Raw genomic sequence first — 19,231 nt, forward strand, 5'->3', positions numbered from 1 at the left:
TGACAGAAATCAGAGAATGGGAATAAAGGGATCCTATTCTGGCTGCCCTCCAGTTACTAGTGGAGTTCCACAGGGGTCGATGTAGGGATCACTGCTTTTTACGATGAATGTCAATGATTTGGACTATGAGATTAATGGATTTTTGGCTAAATTTGCCGATGACACAAATATCAGTGGAGGAGTGGGTAATGTTGAGGAAACAGAGAGCCTGCAGAGAGACTTAGATAGTTTAGGGAAATGGGCAAAGAAGTGTCAAATGAAATACAATGTTGGAAAGTGTACGGTCATTCACTTTGGTGGAAGGAATAAATGAGCAGACAATTATTTAAGTAGGGGGAGATCATTCAAAATGCAGAGATGCAAAGGGACTTGGGAGTCCTTGTGCAGGATACCCTAAAGGTTAACCTCCAGGTTGAGTCGGTGGTGAAGAAGGCGAATGCAATGTTGGCTTTCATTTCTAGAGGTATAGAATATAAGAGCAGGGATGTGATTTGAGGCTCTGATGCTCTCGTGAGACCACAATTGGAGTATTTTGAGCAGTTTTGGGCTCCTTATTTTAGAAAGCATATACTGACATTGGAGAGGGTTCAGAGAAGATTCACGAGAATGATTCCAGGAATGGAAGGGTTACCCTATGAGGAATGTTTGGCAGCTCTTGGGCTGTATTCCCTGGAGTTCAGGAGAGTGAGGGGGGTCTCATAGAAACATTCCAAATGTCAAAAAGCCTGAACAGATTAGTAATGGTAAAGTTATTTTTCATGGTAGGGGATTCTAGGACAAGAGGAAAGTTAACAATACTCATCTGTACAGAAACTAAGGGGGTGAACCCACATGTATCTGTGTACGTGACTGCATGTATATAAAAAGAATGGTATTTGCTTCAGAGGAGAGAGACCTTCGAAGCAGCCCCCAAGAGAGAGAGAGCTTCAGGAGGTTTCTCTCAGGTAACTTGCTAATAAAGAGTTACCTTTTACATCTGAGATGCGGATAAATTACTTTAGTCAGAGGGTGGTAAATCTGTGGAATTTGTTGCCACGAGTGGCTGTGGAGGCCAAGTCATTGGGTGTGTTTAAGGCAGAGATCGATAGGTTCCTGATCAGCCAGGGGATCAAAGGGTACTGGGAGAAGGCAGGGGATGGGGATGACTGGAAGAATCGGATCAGCCCATGATTGAATAGCAGAGCAGATTTGATGGGCCGAATGGAAGAAGATACAGAAGCCGAAACTTCTGCTTCTATATCTTATGGTCTTAAACTGAATATCTGATACAATGTAGAGATCCCGGCTCCATTTGTCTCATAAATTAGAGGAACGGCTCCTCATGTTCCACCAGGGTGGCCGGCAACCTGACGGCATCAACATCGAATTCTCAAACTTCTGGTAGTCGCTCCCTCTGTCACTTTTCCTGTTTAATCGTCTCTCTCCTCCTGATCCATCTGCCCATCACCCTATTGTCACTGACACTTCTCACCTCCCAGTTCCTGACAAACTTCCACCCTCCCTCATCTACCTACCACCCCCTCACCTGGATCCACCCCTCACCTGCCCATTTCCCTCAATAGATGTTACCGGACACACTGGGAGACCCCGGCACTTTGTGTGTTACCACCACCACATGTCCCGTGTTACCAAGATTCACCCTGACCTCCCTCTCCCAGTCAGCACCACCACCACTTGTCCCAGTTACCCTGTCAGTCCCGGTGGACTTTAGCACCCGGGGGAGCCGGGGAGCTCAGGACCCGCCGCCCGCGGCTGCTGCTGAATCCGCAGTGTTTCTGTTCCGTTGACGGATGCAGTGAATGAGTTAAAAGTAATGCAGCGATAATTCTCATATAGTATTTATTTCACTCTCCGCACATTCATATTTACACTGACTGACTCCTGACGCCGGTCCCGGGACCCGACCCGTTTACAGGCCCGGAGCGGAACCGGAGCAGATTCTCGGCCACTGTTTTTTATAGATAGTCCAGAAGAAAGGATAAACTTTTTCAGTGAATTTATTCCCACTGAAGGTGTGGAGATGGGACTTGGTCTCTGCGTTGTAAAATGAAAATGTCCCGGACTCATAACTGAGATAAACTCCCACCCTCCTAGGGATGGGATCGGCAGGGAGACGGGACTCAGGGGAGGTGAAAACCCGCATCACGTCATTAACCCGCCCGATGATCCAGAATCCGGTTCCAGACTCCATGTGACCAATCTCTTCCTCTCCACAGACTCTGCGGCGACGCCCAGACCCCAGTTTCGATTCCCCGTCACCTCCACCTCCCAGTAATGTCTCCCCGATGTGAATCCCTCTGATCCCAGCACACAAGGCCAGTCTGTGAACCTTTTCCCGGTGTCAGGGAGATCCCTCCGGGTCCCGGTCTGTCTCACACTCTTCCGATCCTCAGACTCCTCGAGCCCCAGGATCTCAACAGGTCAAGCAGCGTGTGATAAGAGAGATGTACAGTCGATGATTCAAGCCGAGACCTTACCTCAAGATTGGAAAGAAAGACGGGAGATAGCAGAGGAAACGGGTGTGAGGAAGGGGTGGAGCAACAACTGGATCCAGATGAGGATGGGGTGAGTAAACACTGGAGGCATTTAAAGAGGCAGAATTCATTCTTGACGACCAACTCGCTTTAATGAACTAGTTCCATTTTCCTGTATTTGCCGATTATCCCTTTAACCCTTTCCCACCCACGTCCCTGTCCAGGTCTTTTAAATCCACCTTGACAGTTTCCTTTGGCAGCCTCCTGAGCTCCAGAAATTTCCAGCCTCTCCTTACAACCCAAACCCTCCAGTCCCAGTAACATCCTTGTAAATCTGTTTTATACCCTCTCAGTTTAATGACATTCTTCCTGTAGAAAGATCACCAGCACTGGTCAGTGTGATCCAAATCATAAAGACAAGAAAATCTGCAGATGCTGGAAATGCAAAGCAACACACACAAAACCTTGGCCCAAATCATTGAGTGTTTATTCATATCCAGAGCTGCTGCCTGACCTGCTGAGTTCCTCCAGCAGTTTCTGTGTGTTACTCTGCTCCAAATGTGGCCTTCCCAATGTCTTGTACACTCATAACGTGACGTCCCAGATCCTGTACTCAGTATTCTGACTGATGAAGACAATCACCTCCTGGTCTCTCTGTCCCCAACACTCTCCAGGGCCCCCTATTGCTGTGTAAATCCTGTCCTGGTTTGCCTTCCAAAATGCAACACCCTCATCTCTCTGAATTAAAATCAATTTCCATCCAATGGCCCAGAGACCCAAGTAATCAGGATCTTGTCATCTTGGATAAACCATGAGCAACAGGGTTATGTAGTGGATAACACAATACTGTTGCACCTTGGGGCATTCCAGAGTACAGAGTTCAATTGTGACACCATCTGTAAGGAGTTTGTACTTTCTCCCCGTCACTTTAACTAACAACGACCTTCTGTCCATCGTAAGGTCAGAGGTCGGGATGGTCACTGATGACGACACAATGTTCAGCACCATCTGCCACCCCTCAGGTAATGAAGCAGCCCACAACACAAATGCAGCAAGACCTGGACAATATCCAGGCCTGGGCTGATAGGTGGCAAGTGACAATCACACCACACAGTGTCAGGCAGTGATGTCTGAGGAAGGGTTTCCACATTGGTTCTACAGAGATAATTAATTGCAGAGCCATTAATATGAAAAAGAACCTTGGACAGAAGGTCGTTGAGGAAGCAGCTGAGGGTGTTTGGGCCGAGGACTCTGTCCTGAGGAGTTCCTGCAGAGATGTCCTGTGGCTGAGATGATCGGCTCCAAACACCACAACCATCTTCTTTGTGCCGGGGATGACACACAGATTCCCACTAATTCCCCCATTATTCCTTCACTTGCACTATTTATTTCATAATTCATAGTGATGTTATGTCTCTGCACTGCACTGCTGCTCAAAGCAACACATTTCACATCATATATAACAGAGATAATTAACCCGATTCTGAATCTGTTTCCGCAGATTAGTCAGGCCCAGTGACCTGTCTGATCCGACCTCTTCCAGTCATGTGTGTAAACCCTCCCAACACCCCATAATCTCTCCATTCATCCATCGGATCACCCCTCCCCACACACACAACTGTAAACACAACTCCTTCCCTCCACAACAGTGAGATTTGCAAATATGTTGTTCTACTTGAGAGACACATTCAGACAGTTCCTTTTGATTTAGAGGTGATCTACTGTAAACAGAGTACAATTTGTCCATTAAATGATTGGAAATGATTTATTCCATGAACTTCTCTCGCAGAATCACCTACTGCAAGTTCTAATCTGTGATTAAGACAGGGCCAAATTATCACATCAGGGTAATGTTCCTTGAGCATTGTAGCAACACTAGATTTGACACCAAGCATTACACTCACCCCATCACTAGCAAATGCTACAAGGTTCTGTTTCAAGTAAGAGTCATCAAACCCATGGTTATTGAGACAGTTCAATAGTTTCAGCTTTCTGATCAGGCAGTTCAATGAGATCTAAAAACAGAAAATGGGGATCACCTTCCTTATCACTTTCACATTTCAGATAAACTATTAGGACAGTCTCAATGCTCAGGCTTCTTGATTCATCAATGAGAACAGAAAATTTGTCATTTATCTGCTTGATATGCTGGCAAATTTGCTTTATCATATTAATGGCTCTGCGATTAATTATCTCTGTAGCACCAGTGTGGGAATGCAGTTCCATTCCAATGTCAATGCCACTTTTTACTGAAGCTCCAATAAGCCAAAGTGATCAGAGTATGGTCTGTCGTTCTGAGCTAAATAATATGCAGAACGAAAAATTTCAGCTTCTTTCTGCTTTATTGTGCGAATGCTCGATTTGTTCTGACCGACCTTACGGCCCACTTCGGCAAGCGACATGTCAATTTAAAAAGATATCAGAGCCTGGACTGACACCATCTTACTTCCCTCTACTGTGCCTATTGTCTTGTTTATTATTTATTGTAATGCCTGCACTGTCTTGTGCACTTTACGCAGTCCTGGGTAGGTCTGTAGTCCAGTGTAGTTTTTGTATTGTTTCATGTTGCACCATGGTCCTGAAAACGTTGTCTCGTTTTTACTGTGTACTGTACCAGCAATTATGGTCGAAATGACAATAAAAAGTGACTTGACTTGACTTGAAGCAGAAAATAACATGAATCTTAAAACAACACACACAAAATGCTGGTGGAACACAGCAGGCCAGGCAGCATCTATAGGAGAAGCACTGTCGACGTTTCAGGCCGAGACCTTTCGTCAGGACTAACTTCATCAGGGTCTTGGCCCGAAACGTCGACAGTGCTTCTCCTATAGATGCTGCCTGGCCTGATGTGTTCCACCAGCATTTTGTGTGTGTTGTTTGAATTTCCAGCTTCTGCAGATTTCCTCGTGTTTGCTCAATGAATCTTAAATATCATTTTCTTCATACCCGGTATGGCCAGCAGGTGGCGGAATTGCTCCAGTTATTCGCTCTCACTCTTTGCTTTCACCCAGTCGGGACGGAGTGTGTCAACAGATGCCAAGTGCACACTCGCCGCTCCCCACTGTCCAGCAGGAGTTGTGGGGAATCACTCTGGTACACCTTCACCCCCCCCCCACCCCCCATCCTTGCTGCCCTGTTAGATATTAGTGCCACGGAGTAACCGAAAGTACACTGCATTCAAATAAAGGAAATATATTTATGAATCTTAACTTAAGGGTTAGTAAAGAAAAACAAAAAGAGAAGGGCCATTTTAATTAAACAGTTAAATGTTCACAAGTTGGAGCTCAACGTTTCACCATATTCACCGATACTCAATCGGTCTCGGCACTGGACCATCGAATCACGGTCCCGCACCGGATCGAATCTCACGACCTGTTCTCTCCAGAATCTTCTCTCTTCATCTACCCCCGAACAAAAGCCCCAAGCACAACTTCAGTGTCCCTCACCAGAAAAACCTCCACTAGTTCCACCATCCTGACTGGATGACACATTTATTCAGAAATGTAGGGTTATTCAGAAAGTCAGAAGGCATGGGATCCAGGGAAGTTTGGCCAGGTGGATTCAGAATTGGCTTGCCTGCAGAAGGAAGCGGGTTGGGGTGGAGGGAGTACATTCAGATTGGAGGGTTGTGACCAGTGGTGTCCCACAAGGATTGGTTCTGGGACCTCTACTTTTTGTGATTTTTATTAACCACCTGGATGTGGAGGGAGAAGGGTGGGTTGGCAAGTTTGCAGACGACAGAAAGTTTGGTGGTGTTGTAGATAGTGTAGAGGATTGTGGAAGATTGCAGAGAGACATTGATAGGATGCAGAAATGGGCTGAGAAGTGGCAGATGGAGTTCAACCTGGAGAAGTGTGAGGTGGTACACTTTGGAAGGACAAACTCCAAGGCAGAGTACAAAGTAAATGGCAGGATACTTGGTAGTGTGGAGGAGCAGAGGGATCTGGGGGTACATGTCCACAGATCCCTGAAAGTTGGCTCACAGGTAGATAGGGTAGTTAAGAAAGATTACGGGGTGCTAGTTTTCGTAAGTCGAGGGATAGATTTTAAGAGACGCGATGTAATGATGCAGCTCTATAAAACTCTAGTTAGGCCACACTTGGAGTACTGTGTCCAGTTTGGGTCACCTCACGACAGGAAGGATGTGGAAGCATTGGAAAGGGTACAGAGGAGATTTACCAGGATGCCGGCTGGTTTAGAGAGTATGGGTTATGATCAAAGATTAAGGGAGGTAGGGTTTTACTCTTTGGAGAGAAGGAGAATGAGAGGGGACATAATAGAGTTGTACAAGATATTAAAGAGGAATAGACAGAGTGGACAGCCAGCGCCTCTTCCCCAGGGCACCACTGCTCAGTACAAGAGGACATGGCTTTAAGGTAAGGGGAGGGAAGTTCAAGGGGGATATTAGAGGAAGGTTTTTCACTCAGAGAGTGGTTGGTGCGTGGAATGCACTGCCTGAGTCAGTGGTCGAGGCAGATAGACTAGTGAAGTTTAAGAGACTACTAGACAGGTATATGGACGAATTTAAGGTAGGGGGGTTATATGGGAGGCAGGGTTTGAGGGTCGGCACAACATTGTGGGCCGAAGGGCCTGTACTGTGCTGTACTATTCTATGTTCTATATTGTATCTGTGTAATGACTGCATGGTATAAAAAGAACTGTATTTGCTTCAGAGGAGAGAGACCTTCGAAGCAGCCCCCTAGACAGAGAGCTTAAGGAGGGTTCTCTCAGGTGACTTGCTAATAAAGAGTTAAAGTTACTTTCACCATAGTACGTGGTGTCTTTGCATCGAGTAGATCGAAAGAAGTTTACAACAAAGAGGGCACGACTTCAGGATTGAAGGATGTCCTTTTAGGTCTGAGATGTGGAAAAATTACTTTAGTCAGAGGGTGGTAAATCTGTGGAATTGGTTGCCAAGTCATTGGGTGTGTTTAAGGCAGAGATCGATAGGTTCTTGATCAGCCAGGGGATGAAAGGGTATTGGGAGAAGGCAGGGGATGGGGATGACTGGAAGAATCAGATCAGCCGATGATTGAACAGTAGAGCAGAATTGATGGGCCGAATGGCCTACCTCTACTATATCTTATGGTCTTAAACTGAATATTATTGGAGTATAAAAGTATAAACTTTAACTATGAAGTCGGTTATTTGCTATGCATGTACTCAATTTAGTAGAATGAAATCTTAGGAATGTAGAGGTAACTAAAGAGCTAAAGAAATGTAGATTAGAACATTGCTCAGTTCTGAGTTTCTTATTTGCTATGCATGTACCCAATTTGGTAGGAGACTGCAGTCTTAAGATGACAATGGTGTGTTAAAGAAAGGTAGCTAAGAGATGTAGATTAGAACATTGCTCAGTTCTGAGTTTATTATTTTCTATGCATGTACTCAATTTAGTAGAATGAAATCTTAGGAATGTAGAAGACAATGGTGTGTTAATGAGAGGTAGCTATAGATTAAAACATGATTAAGCCAATTGATAGGAACAAAAGGGACATGATGTACGTGCAGTATGCAACTGGAGATTTGCTATAAAAGCTGCCGTGTCCGAGGGAGGATCGAGGGGCAATCAGCGACTAGCTCAATGACTGTCTCAGCTTTGATTTGCAAGTTAAAGTTTAACCCTTCTTGAAGAATCTTCTGCGTCTCCTGGTCATTTGTAAAGCACGAAAAACCACGACATAATCTGATTCAATGTAGAGATCCCGGCTCCATTTGTCTCATAAATTAGAGGAACGGCTCCTCATGTTCCACCAGGGTGGCCGGCAACCTGACATCGATTTCTCAAACTTCTGGTAGTCGCTCCCTATGTCACTTTTCCTGTTTAATCGTCTCTCTCCTCCTGATCCATCTGCTCGTCACCCACACACTCCTCCCCAGCCTCTCCATCTGCCCATCAACCACACACTCCACCCCCACCCTCTCCATCTGCCCATCACCCACACACTCCTCCCCAACTCTCCATCTGCCCATCACCCACACACTCCTCCCCACCCTCTCCATCTGCCCATCACACACACACTCCCCCCACCCTCTCCATCTGCCCATCACACACACACTCCTCCCCACCCTCTCCATCTGCCCATCACCCACACATTCCTCCCCACCCTCTCCATCTGCCCATCACCCACACACTCCTCCCACCCTCTCCATCTCCCCATCACCCACACACTCCTCCCCCACCCTCTCCATCTGCCCATCACCCACACACTCCTCCCCCACCCTCTCCATCTGCCCGTCACCCACACTACTCCCCCCAAACTCTTCATCTGCCCGTCACTAACACACTCCTCCCCACCCTCTCCATCTGCCCATCACCCACACACTCCTCCCCACCCTCTCCATCTGCCCATCACCCACACACTCCTCCCCAGCCTCTCCATCTGCCCATCACCCACACACTCCCCCCAAACTCTTCATCTGCCAATCACCCATACACTCCTCCTCCAACCTCTCCATCTGCCCATCACCCACACACCTCCCCACTCTCTCCATCTGCCCATCACCCACACACTCCCCCCATCCTCTCCATCTGCCCATCACCCACACACTCCTCCCCCACCCTCTCCATCTGCCCGTCACCCACACTACTCCCCCCAAACTCTTCATCTGCCCGTCACTAACACACTCCTCCCCACCCTCTCCATCTGCCCATCACCCACACACTCCTCCCCACCCTCTCCATCTGCCCATCACCCACACACTCCTCCCCAGCCTCTCCATCTGCCCATCACCCACACACTCCCCCCAACCTCTCCATCTGCCAATCACCCATACACTCCTCCCCCAACCTCTCCATCTGCCCATCACCCACACACCTCCCCACTCTCTCCATCTGCCCATCACCCACACACTCCTCCCCACCCTCTCCATCTGCCCATCACCCACACACTCCCCCCATCCTCTCCATCTGCCCATCACCCACACACTCCTCCCCACCTTCTCCATCTGCCCATCCCCCACACACTCCTCCCCACTCTCTCCATCTGCCCATCACCCACATACTCCTCCCCACCGTATCCACCTGACCATCACCCACACACTCCCCCCAACCTCTCCATCTGCCCATCACCCACACTCCTCCCCACCCTCTCCATCTGCCCATCACCCACACTCCTCCCCACCCTCTCCATCGCCCACACACTCATCCGCACCTCCCTCCCTTTACTCCGGGGTCCACTTCCCCTCCTGTCAGATTCCAAAAACTTCAGCCCTTTGTCACTGACACCTCTCACCTCCCAGCTTCTGACTCATTTCCACCCGTCCCTCATCTATTACCCCTCACCTGGATCCACCCCTCCACAGATGTTACCTGACATGCTGGGAGACCCAGACGCTTTGTGTGTTACCATCACAACATGCCCCGTGTTACCAAGATTAACCCTGACCTCCCTCTCCCAGTCAGCACCACCACCACTTGCCCCAGTTACCCTGTCAGTCCCGGTGGACTTTAGCACGCGGGGGAGCCGGGGAGCTCAGGACCCGCCGCCCGCGGCTGCTGCTGAATCCGCAGTGTTTCTGTTCTGTTGACGGATGCGGTTAACGAGTTAAAATTAATGGACCGATAATTCTCACATCGTGTTTATTTCACTCTCCGCACATTTATATTTACACTGACTGACTCCTGACGCCGGTCCCGGACCCGACCCGTTTACAGACCCGGAGCGGAACCGGAGCAGATTCTCAGCCACTCGTTTTTTCCCCAAGGCCCGAAGAAAGGATAAAGTGTCTCCGTGAATTTATTCCCAGTGAAGGTATGGAGATGGGACTTGGTCTCTGCGTTGTAAAATAAAACTGTCCCGGACTCGTAACTGAGATAAACTCCCACCCTCCCGGGGATGGGACCATCAGGGAGACGTGAAAACCCACATCTCGTCATTAATCCGCGCGATGATCCAGAATCCGGTCTCCGGACTCGGTCTGACCCCTCCCTTCCTCTTCACAGACTCTGCGGCGACTCCCAGACACCAGCGCCGGGGATCGGGGGAGACTCGGGCAGCGCGGCCCCGGGGATCGGGGGAGACTCGGGCAGCGCGGCCCCGTGATGGGGGGGGAGACTCGGGCAGCGCGGCCCCGGGGATCGGGGGAGACTCGGGCAGCGCGGCCCCGTGATGGGGGGGAGACTCGGGCAGCGCGGCCCCGTGATGGGGGGGGGAGACTCGGTCAGCGCGGCCCCGGGACCGGGGGGAGACTCGGGCAGCGCGGCCCCGGGGATCGGGGGGAGACTCGGGCAGCGCGGCCCTGGGGATCGGGGGAGACTCGGGCAGCGCGGCCCCGGGGATCGGGGGGAGACTCGGGCAGCGCGGCCCCGGGATCGGGGGGAGACTCGGGAAGCGCGGCCCCGGGGATCGGGGGGAGACTCGGGCAGCGCGGCCCCGGGATCGGGTGGGCGGCAGGACCCTTTCCCGGGGTTTTACCCAAACGCAGCGGATGGACAACCGGCATCTTCCCGAGATTTTTCCTCACCATGGAGATCGGATTTTCCTCGATCAACAAACACAAAATTCTGGAGAATCTCAGCGGGTCAAGCAGCGTGTGATAAGATGTACAGTCGGTGTGTCAAGCCAAGACCTTACCTCACGAACGGAAAGAAAGATGGGAGATAGCAGTGGAAACGGGTACGAGGAAGGGGTGGAGCAACAACTGGATCCAGATGAGGATGGGGTGAGTAAACACTGGAGGCATTTAAAGAGGCAGAATTCATCCGTGCCACCCAACCCACTTTAATGAACTAGTTCCGTTTACCTGTATTTGCCCATTATTCCTTTAAACCTTTCCTAACCACGTACCCGTCCAGGTGGATTTTAAATCATTGTAACTGTATCCACCTCCACGGTTTCCTTTGGCAGCCTCCTGAGCTCCAGGAAAAAGACCCAGAATATTCAGCCTCTCCTTATAACCCAAACCCTCCCGTCCCAGTAACATCCTTGTAAATCTGCTTTATACCCTCTCAGTTTAATGACATTCTTCCTGTAGAAAGGTCACCAGCACTGGACAGTGTGATCCAAATCATAAAGACAAGAAAATCTGCAGATGCTGGAAATCCAAAGCAACACACACAAAACCCTGGCCCAAATCATTGAGTGTTTATTCAGCCTGACCTGCTGAGTTCCTCCAGCAGTTTGTGTGTGTTACTCTGCTCCAAATGTGGCCTTCCCAATGTCTTGTACACTCATAACGTGATGTCCCAGCTCCTGTACTCAGTATTCTGACTGATGAAGACAATCACCTCCTGGTCTCTCTGTTCAACAACACTCTGCAGGGCCCCCGATTTATGTGTAAATCCTGTCCTGGTTTGCCTTCCAAAATGCAACACCCACATTTCTCTGAATTAAAATCAATTTCCATCCAATGGCCCAGGATCTTGTAATCTTGGATAAACCATGAGCAACAGGGTTATGTAGTGGATAACACAATCCTGTTGCACCTCGGGGCATTCCGGAGTTCAGAGTTCAATTCTGACACCATCCGTAAGGAGTTTGTACTTTCTCCCTGTCACCTTGTGTATTTCCTCCGGGTGCTGCGGATTCATCCCTCAGATTGGGGAGGAGTGGACAGCAAGGAAGACCATCATTGCTTGCAGTGGGATCTGGAGCAGCTGGGAAAATGGGCTGAAAAGTGTCAGCTGGAATTTAATGCAGACAAGTGTGAGCTGTTGCTCTTCGGTAGGACCCCAGTGTCGGTCTTTCACAGTGAATGGTCGGGCACTGAGGACTCTGTTCCACAGCAGATCGGGGAAAACAGGTCCAGAATACACCGAAAGTGGTGTTACAGGTAGATAGGGTCATAAAAAAAGCACTTCATTGGCCTTCCTAAATCAAAGTATTGAGTACAGGAGATGGATGTTATGTTGAAGTTGTATGAGATGTTGGTGAGGCCTAATTTTGAATATTGTGCGCAGGTTCATTCAATGACCTACAGGAAAGATGTAAACAAGTTTACAATTGTCATGCGGGGAGGTTGGGAATGGACCCAAAAGCAAGACACAGACACTGAACTACCAGGAATAGGACTGGGCATGAGAAGGAAGCAAGGGAAGTGAGGAAGAAAGGACGCTGGAGATGACACAGGCCCCGGACGAGGCAAGGATTCCGGGCCTGGGCTAGGACTAGACGAGGATAGGGAACCAGGACATGGAACTGGGAACTAGGAGCCTGGGCTTGGGCTTGGGGCCAGAGACTGGACAAGGACCCAGAACCTGGGTCTTGACTCTGGCTCGGACTCCAGAACCAGGTGAGGAAAAGACGTGGCTACAGGACGAGGAGAGGCACAGGACTGGACGAGAGATTCCCGGACAGGACAAGTGAACCGCAGCACAGGACGAGAGAATCCCAGCACCGGGCTAGGCAAGGTATTCCTGTGCTGGGTGAGGCACATGGACATGACGAGAACACAGAGCCTGGGTCGAGGGAGAACAGGAACGCAGAACACAGAGCCGGGACCCCTCCTTGGATATAGGACGTAGGGCCGGGGCTTTACACAGAACGCTGAACACAACGAGACAGTTCCCAACACTTTTGTCACATTGGCCTTCAGAAGTCAAAGTATTGAGTACAGGAGATGGTTGTTATGCTGAAGTTGTATGAGATGTTGTTGAGGTCTAATTTGGAATATTGTGTACAGTTTTGGTCACCTACCAACAGGAAAGATGTAAACAAGTTTGAAACAGTACAGAGAAAATTTCCAGGAATGTAGCTGGGATTGGAGGACATGAGTCATAAGGAAAGATTGAATAGTTTACGACTTTATTCCTGTAAGATAGAAGACAGAGGGGAGATTTGATAGAGGTATACAAACTTATGAGGGGTATAGATAGGGTAAATGCAAGCAGGCTTTTTCCATGGAGGTTGGGTGGGATTACAACCAGAGGTCATGGGTTAAAGGTGAAAGATGAAAAGTTTAAGGGGAAGATGAGGGAAAACTGCTTCATTCAGAGGGTTGTGAGAGTGTGGAACGAGCTGCCAGTGCAAGTGGGGCATGCAAGCTCGATTGAAACATTTAAGTGAAGTTTGGACGGTACATGGATGGTCGGAGTTGGAGGACCATGGTCCCGGTGCAGGTCGATGGGAGCAGGTAGTTTAAATGCTTCGGTACAGACCAGATGGGCTGAAGGGCCTGTGCTGTTAGTTTCTATCACTGTGTGACGCTCGTACAAAGACATAACGGTTTGTAGGTTAAATGGTCATTGTACATCGCCCCGTGATTAGGCTGGTTTTAAATAGTTGGGGTGCTGGGTGGAGCGGGTCATTGGTCTGGGACGGCCTGTTTCACACTGTCTCTAAATAAATAAATAACCTCTTCACTGTCCATGAAACCACCAATTTTAGAGTCCTTCACAAACCTACTAAACACGTCACCTACATTCTCTCCAAATCATTCATAAGAATGATGAAAAACAGTGGACCCAGCACCGATCCCTGCAGAACAACCACTGGTCACAGGACTCCACCCAGACAAATCTGTATCCTATTCCAGATTGTACTGTATCCCATGTGATCTAACTCTCTGCTACCTTGTCAAATCCCTCGCTAATCTCCATAGAGACGATGTCTACTGCACTTCCATCAGCTGTAATTTATTTATTGAGATACAGCACGGAATAGGCCCATCCGACCCTTTGACCCCCACCACCCAGCAACCCCTGATTTAATCCGAGCCTGACCATGGGACAAGTTACAATGACCCCCACCACCCAGCAACCCCTGATTTAATCCGAGCCTGACCATGGGACAAGTTACAATGACCCCCAACACCCAGCAACCCCTGATTTAATCCGAGCCTGACCATGGAACAAGTCACAATGACCCCCACCACCCAGCAACCCCTGATTTAATCCGAGCCTGACCATGGGACAAGTTACGATGACCCCCACCACCCAGCAACCCCTGATTTAATCTGAGCCTGACCATGGGACAAGTTACGATGACCCCCACCACCCAGCAACCCCTGATTTAATCCGAGCCTGACCATGGGACAAGTTACAATGACCCCCACCACCCAGCAACCCCTGATTTAATCCGAGGCTGACCATGGGACAAGTTACAATGACCCCCACCACCCAGCAACCCCTGATTTAATCCGAGGCTGACCATGGGACAAGTTACAATGACCCCCACCACCCAGCAACCCCTGATTTAATCCGAGCCGGATCATGGGACAAGTTACAATGACCAATTAACCTGCCAACCGGTACGGGTTTGGACTGTGAAACCGGAGAACCCGTAGGAAATCCACACGGTCACAGGGAGAACGTACAAACTCCTTACAGCCAGTGACGGGACATGAACCCGGGTCACTGGTACTGTAAACCGTTGTGCTAACCACTATGCTACCGTACCGTCCATGCAGAAAACCAAGCTGGGTCTCCCTGATTAGTCCTCACCTTTCCGAATGAATGTAGATCCTGTCTCTCAGAATCCCCTCCATTAATGAACCCACCTCTGACGTTAGGCTCACTGGTCTGTACTTCCCAGGTTTTTCCCTACAGTCAATCTTCAACAAATGTTCAAAATTAGTCTCCCTCCAGTCTTCTGGCCCCTCACCCGTAGCAATCAATGACACACATATCTCCAAAAGGGCCTCACAATCTCTTCCTGAGCTTCTCAGAATGTCCTGGGATACACTTGATCAGGACCTGGGGATTTATCGACCTTTCTGCATTTTAGGACCTGCAGCACATTTGCTTCTGTAATGTGGTAGAAAATGAAGTCGATCATCTTCTGTAACACGGGGGAATTGAGAGCCCTGTGGAACTGGCACAGAGAGGAGCTGAGCCCTGGGACTGAGAAATGATGACGGGGAGGTTTAGAAAGATACGGGCCAAATGCAGGTAAATGGACTGAGAGGTGATCTGACAGAAATATATAAGGTTATGAGGGGTGTAGATTGAGCAGAGGAGAAGGGGAGTGATCAGACAGGAGTCTGAAGTGACTGTGGACTGAAGATTGGTGAAAGATGGCAGGCAGCTTGTTCCAGGTAGCGGAAGGGTGGGGAGTGCAGACTGTGGAGTTGGGAGACACTGGGAAGTGAATGACAGGTGGAGACCAACACAGTGAAAGTTTTGATCGCTTGTCGGAGCGGGGTTGCGGGGAAGTTTGGGAGATGGGAAGGTGGGAGACAGCTGTGGGAGGGTGAGAAACAGGAGCACAAAGGTCAACCTGTACTGGAATCTGATCAGTAAAGAAGTTTCCTCTCTATCCGCCCAAAGGGGAACTTCTCAGTGACCAAACATTTGAGTAACACCTTTATTTCTGCCGGGGTAGCCTCTGACCTGATGGCATGAATATTGATTTCTTCTTCAGGTAAATTTTTTCTCATCCCCTCCCCTCTTCTATTCCCCACTCTGGCCTTTAACCTCTTCTCATCTCCCTACCACTACTCCCTGGGTCCCCTCCTCCTTCCCTTTCTCTTATGGTCCACTCTCCTCTCCAATCAGATTCCTTCCTTCTCCAGCCTTTAGCATTCACACCCCCTGGCTTCACCTATCACCTTCTCGCTAGTCTCTCTCCCCACTCCCCACTTTTTATTCCGGCATCACCCCTCTTCAATTTTAGTCCTGAAGAAGGATCACAGCCCAAAACATCAACTGTTTATTCATTACAATTAGATGCTGTCTGACCTGCTGAGTTCCTCCAGCATTTTGTGTGTGTTGATTTGGATTTCCAGCATCTGCAGACTTTTTCCTGTTTATGACAATGGGAACCATTAGGGGAGAGATGAATGGCAGATGGAACCAGGACCAGATGGGGGAGGGGTGGAAAGCCCGTGGTGAACTGTGTGTGTAGATGGAAACAGAAGGTGAAGGGGGATGAATATGGGTGATAAGGGTCTCCTTTCCCACAAACCCTCTCCCCACAGCCCCTCATTAGGACAGAGGATGAATTTGCAGAGACTCTGGCAGATATATTTGCTTCACATTTCCCCACAGGTGAGCTGCTGGAAGACTGGAGGGTGGCTCAGGTGCTGCCGTAAGAAGGGCTGGAAGGTCACACCAGGGAACTCCAGGGGAGTCCAGAACTAGAGGGCAGAGACTGAAGGTGAGAGGGGAAAGTTTTTCAAGAGATATGTAGGGCAACTTTCTCACTGTGAGGGAAGTGGGTACGTGTGGAATTTGCTGCCAAAGGAAGCCGTAGAAAGAGGTAAAATTAAAATATTATAAAATCAATTTAGACAGGTACAACAATAGGCAATGGTTAGAAGGATATGGGACAAACACAGGAAATGTGTCTGTGTCTCTGACAATGCATTTGGATATTATCAATATATTAATGTATCATTGTGTGCGTGTGTGTTGGTTGTGGTAAATATCAGTGAGTGTGTTTACACAATGAAGGTGAGTGTGCACATTGAACTATTTGGATGTTACAGTGTGTCTTCACATGTCCAGTGTGTGTTGACAATGTGTGACACGTGTGTGAATTGTTCAAATAGAAACCATTCACTGTGTCTGAAGAGAATAGTTTCCAGGTTACCGAGGCGACTAACAATGTGCAATGCTGAGGCTCTGACTACAATCTGCTGAACCTTCTTGTGAATGTGTGTGAGGGAGATTTGCCAGACCAGTTATGCTGTGTCCACCAGTGTTAATGCTGGTTGGTGTGTCTGGGCTCAGTCTCAATGTGGTGGTTTGATCACAACAGTGAGACTGGCGAGTCCAGCAGGGGGCAGAGCTGAGTCAATCAGACTGCGGTCACGGACAGGTCAGACAGGGTGAGTGGCTCGAAGGACTGGTGTATTATTCTGACAATCCCTGTCACCACAGTGATACCAGATTTTATCCACTTTAATTACATTAATGGAATATTAATTCCAGAGCTACCATGTCAGGATTCAAACCCGTGCATTGGCTTGTTTGTCCAGTGCAAATGGGATCAGGATGCAGTGATTTGACCAGTGAGTTGTTGGTATATTTGCCCCTGGTTCGGTGTGTTTAAGGGTCTGACATCTCCAGCTGACCATGTGGCAGTGATGCCTCCTGGCAGGTGGGGTTGGTGCCGGAATGAATCTGTATGTTTTACCTCGATTAATGCCGTCAAACGCTTCTCCCAATGCTGTGTCGAACAAATAGGGGTGATAGAATTTTTCAACCAGCAGGGCACCGTCTGTCACTGACAATGTCTTGACTTCATCACTAATCCTGTAAATATTATACATCTAGTTATAAACTGAACATCAGTGATATTTGAACTATTTTACAAATCCACACAGAGTTTCAGTCAAGACCATGTCCTACCTCCTCTTCCAACGAGCTTCCTCCTGAAATAAATCAAACACAGATCTCAATTGACTGAGACTGACCATCGGCATCCGAACAGCAAGAATCTGAGACAAGTTATTACAAACTGCTGAAAATTCCCACTTAACTCATTCCCACTGAAACGAATGGAGAAAGAGGAGAACCACGGGAGAAAGTACAAGGAATGGGTATGAAATTTATACCATAACTGAGAGGATGGAACTTACAGGAGAGACTGGACAGGTTGTGTATTTTTATCTGGATATGATGTCAGGGAGGATCAGATGGAGGAATTTAAACCTCTGAATGGATTTGATGGGATGGGAGTGGAGAAAATATTTCTCCTTGTCTGAGACCAATAGTTAAAGATAAAGTGGGTTGTTAATAAATCCCACAAGAAATGTGGTGAACAGAATATCAGAAACACACTCACAGCCTGTGACTGTAACTGGGTGTTACTCTGAGTATCGGGGATACTATATGTGGGAATCACAGAAACGACCACCAGCTCAGTGCTCTGATCAGAGTAACTCATTCCCGAGAAGGTTGCAGACTGTCCTGTGATGTACAGATGTTGTGGGAGGCCGGTTTGGGACAATGACAATTCTGAACAGTCAGGATGTCCACATGGTGGAAATCAGTTTCCAACAACAGTATTTGAGGTAAATTACATCATGTTGTGACTGTGCACTTTTACAGAACCAAACTGAAATCTCTCACCATGAGGAATGTGATATTTTCTTGTTGATCCATTCGTTCCTGTAACTTTGAGATTTCCTCCTGGATGGAATTTAAATTCTCTTGAATCTCTCGAAGATTTTTCTCCATGAGATTCAGAGTCCTCTCCTCTTCTTCCCTGAGATCTCGGAGTGCACGCTGCTCTTTCTCAGTGAGAACCCGGCGCAGTTCAGCAAACTGGGATGTGATCTGGGACTGAAGGCTGTGTGACTGTTCCTGTCAATGAAAGGAGAGACTAGTTTACTATTTGAGGCTATTTTTTGTATTTCCTTCTGACATGGAAGGTAACCATTCAGCCCATTAATGTCTTTTCTGCTTCCTAGAACAATCCCCTCCATCACATTCCCCCACGTCTCCCTGAAACATATACTCCGTCTCTGACCCACTAACCCCGACCGGATTCACAGACCACCCAACGTCACAAGGTTAATTACAGTCGCCAATTTACCGTTCAACCATGCAATGTCGGCTAAAGGAAGGTACTGGTTACGGGGAGAACATGCAAATTCCACGCAGACAGCTCCAGGAGTCAGGATCGATCCCAGGTTACTGGGGCTGCGATACTCTGCTATTCTGCATTAAAGGGAACAAAACTACACAGCGAATTTGTAAATTCTGCTCTGGAAGCCTCACCCGAACTCCAGAAATCTTCTCTTTCTGTTGTTGCTCCATTTCCTCGAAGTCTGATTTTTTTTTAGTGAGAGAGTCTAAGGAAGATTTAACCCGACCCTGGGAATCAGAGAGTAAAGACATTAGACCAAAATCTTCAACTAAGTAAACA

General features: G+C 48.4%; 1 protein-coding gene across 1 annotated transcript; it reads right to left on the minus strand.

Annotated features, from left to right (window-relative positions):
• Nucleotides 1–11,130: 11,130 nt before the first annotated feature.
• Nucleotides 11,131–19,133, minus strand: LOC140719702 (uncharacterized). Its single transcript, XM_073034513.1, has 5 exons — nucleotides 19,084–19,133; nucleotides 18,433–18,666; nucleotides 17,710–17,732; nucleotides 17,495–17,613; nucleotides 11,131–11,330 (listed from the first exon to the last, which is right to left on the minus strand). Exons 1-5 carry the CDS (start codon nucleotides 19,120–19,122, stop codon nucleotides 11,287–11,289), a joined length of 459 nt encoding a protein of 152 aa, XP_072890614.1. The 5' UTR covers nucleotides 19,123–19,133; the 3' UTR covers nucleotides 11,131–11,286.
• Between the last annotated feature and the right edge of the window lie 98 nt (nucleotides 19,134–19,231).

The sequence above is a fragment of the Hemitrygon akajei genome, chromosome 2 (assembly GCF_048418815.1).
Source record: "Hemitrygon akajei chromosome 2, sHemAka1.3, whole genome shotgun sequence".
Lineage (NCBI taxonomy): Eukaryota > Metazoa > Chordata > Chondrichthyes > Myliobatiformes > Dasyatidae > Hemitrygon > Hemitrygon akajei.

What these genes read in the sequence shown, in the direction of transcription:
- LOC140719702 (XM_073034513.1), bottom strand. Translation starts at nt 19,122, where the DNA reads ATGGAGCAACAACAGAAAGAGAAGATTTCTGGAGTTCGG. An exon ending in AGAAGATTTCTGGAGTTCGG is followed by an intron (nt 18,667 to 19,083) that starts GTGAGGCTTCCA and finishes TTTCATTGACAG; the next exon opens with GAACAGTCACACAGCCTTCA. An exon ending in GAAGCTCGTTGGAAGAGGAG is followed by an intron (nt 17,614 to 17,709) that starts GTAGGACATGGT and finishes TAATATTTACAG; the next exon opens with GATTAGTGATGAAGTCAAGA.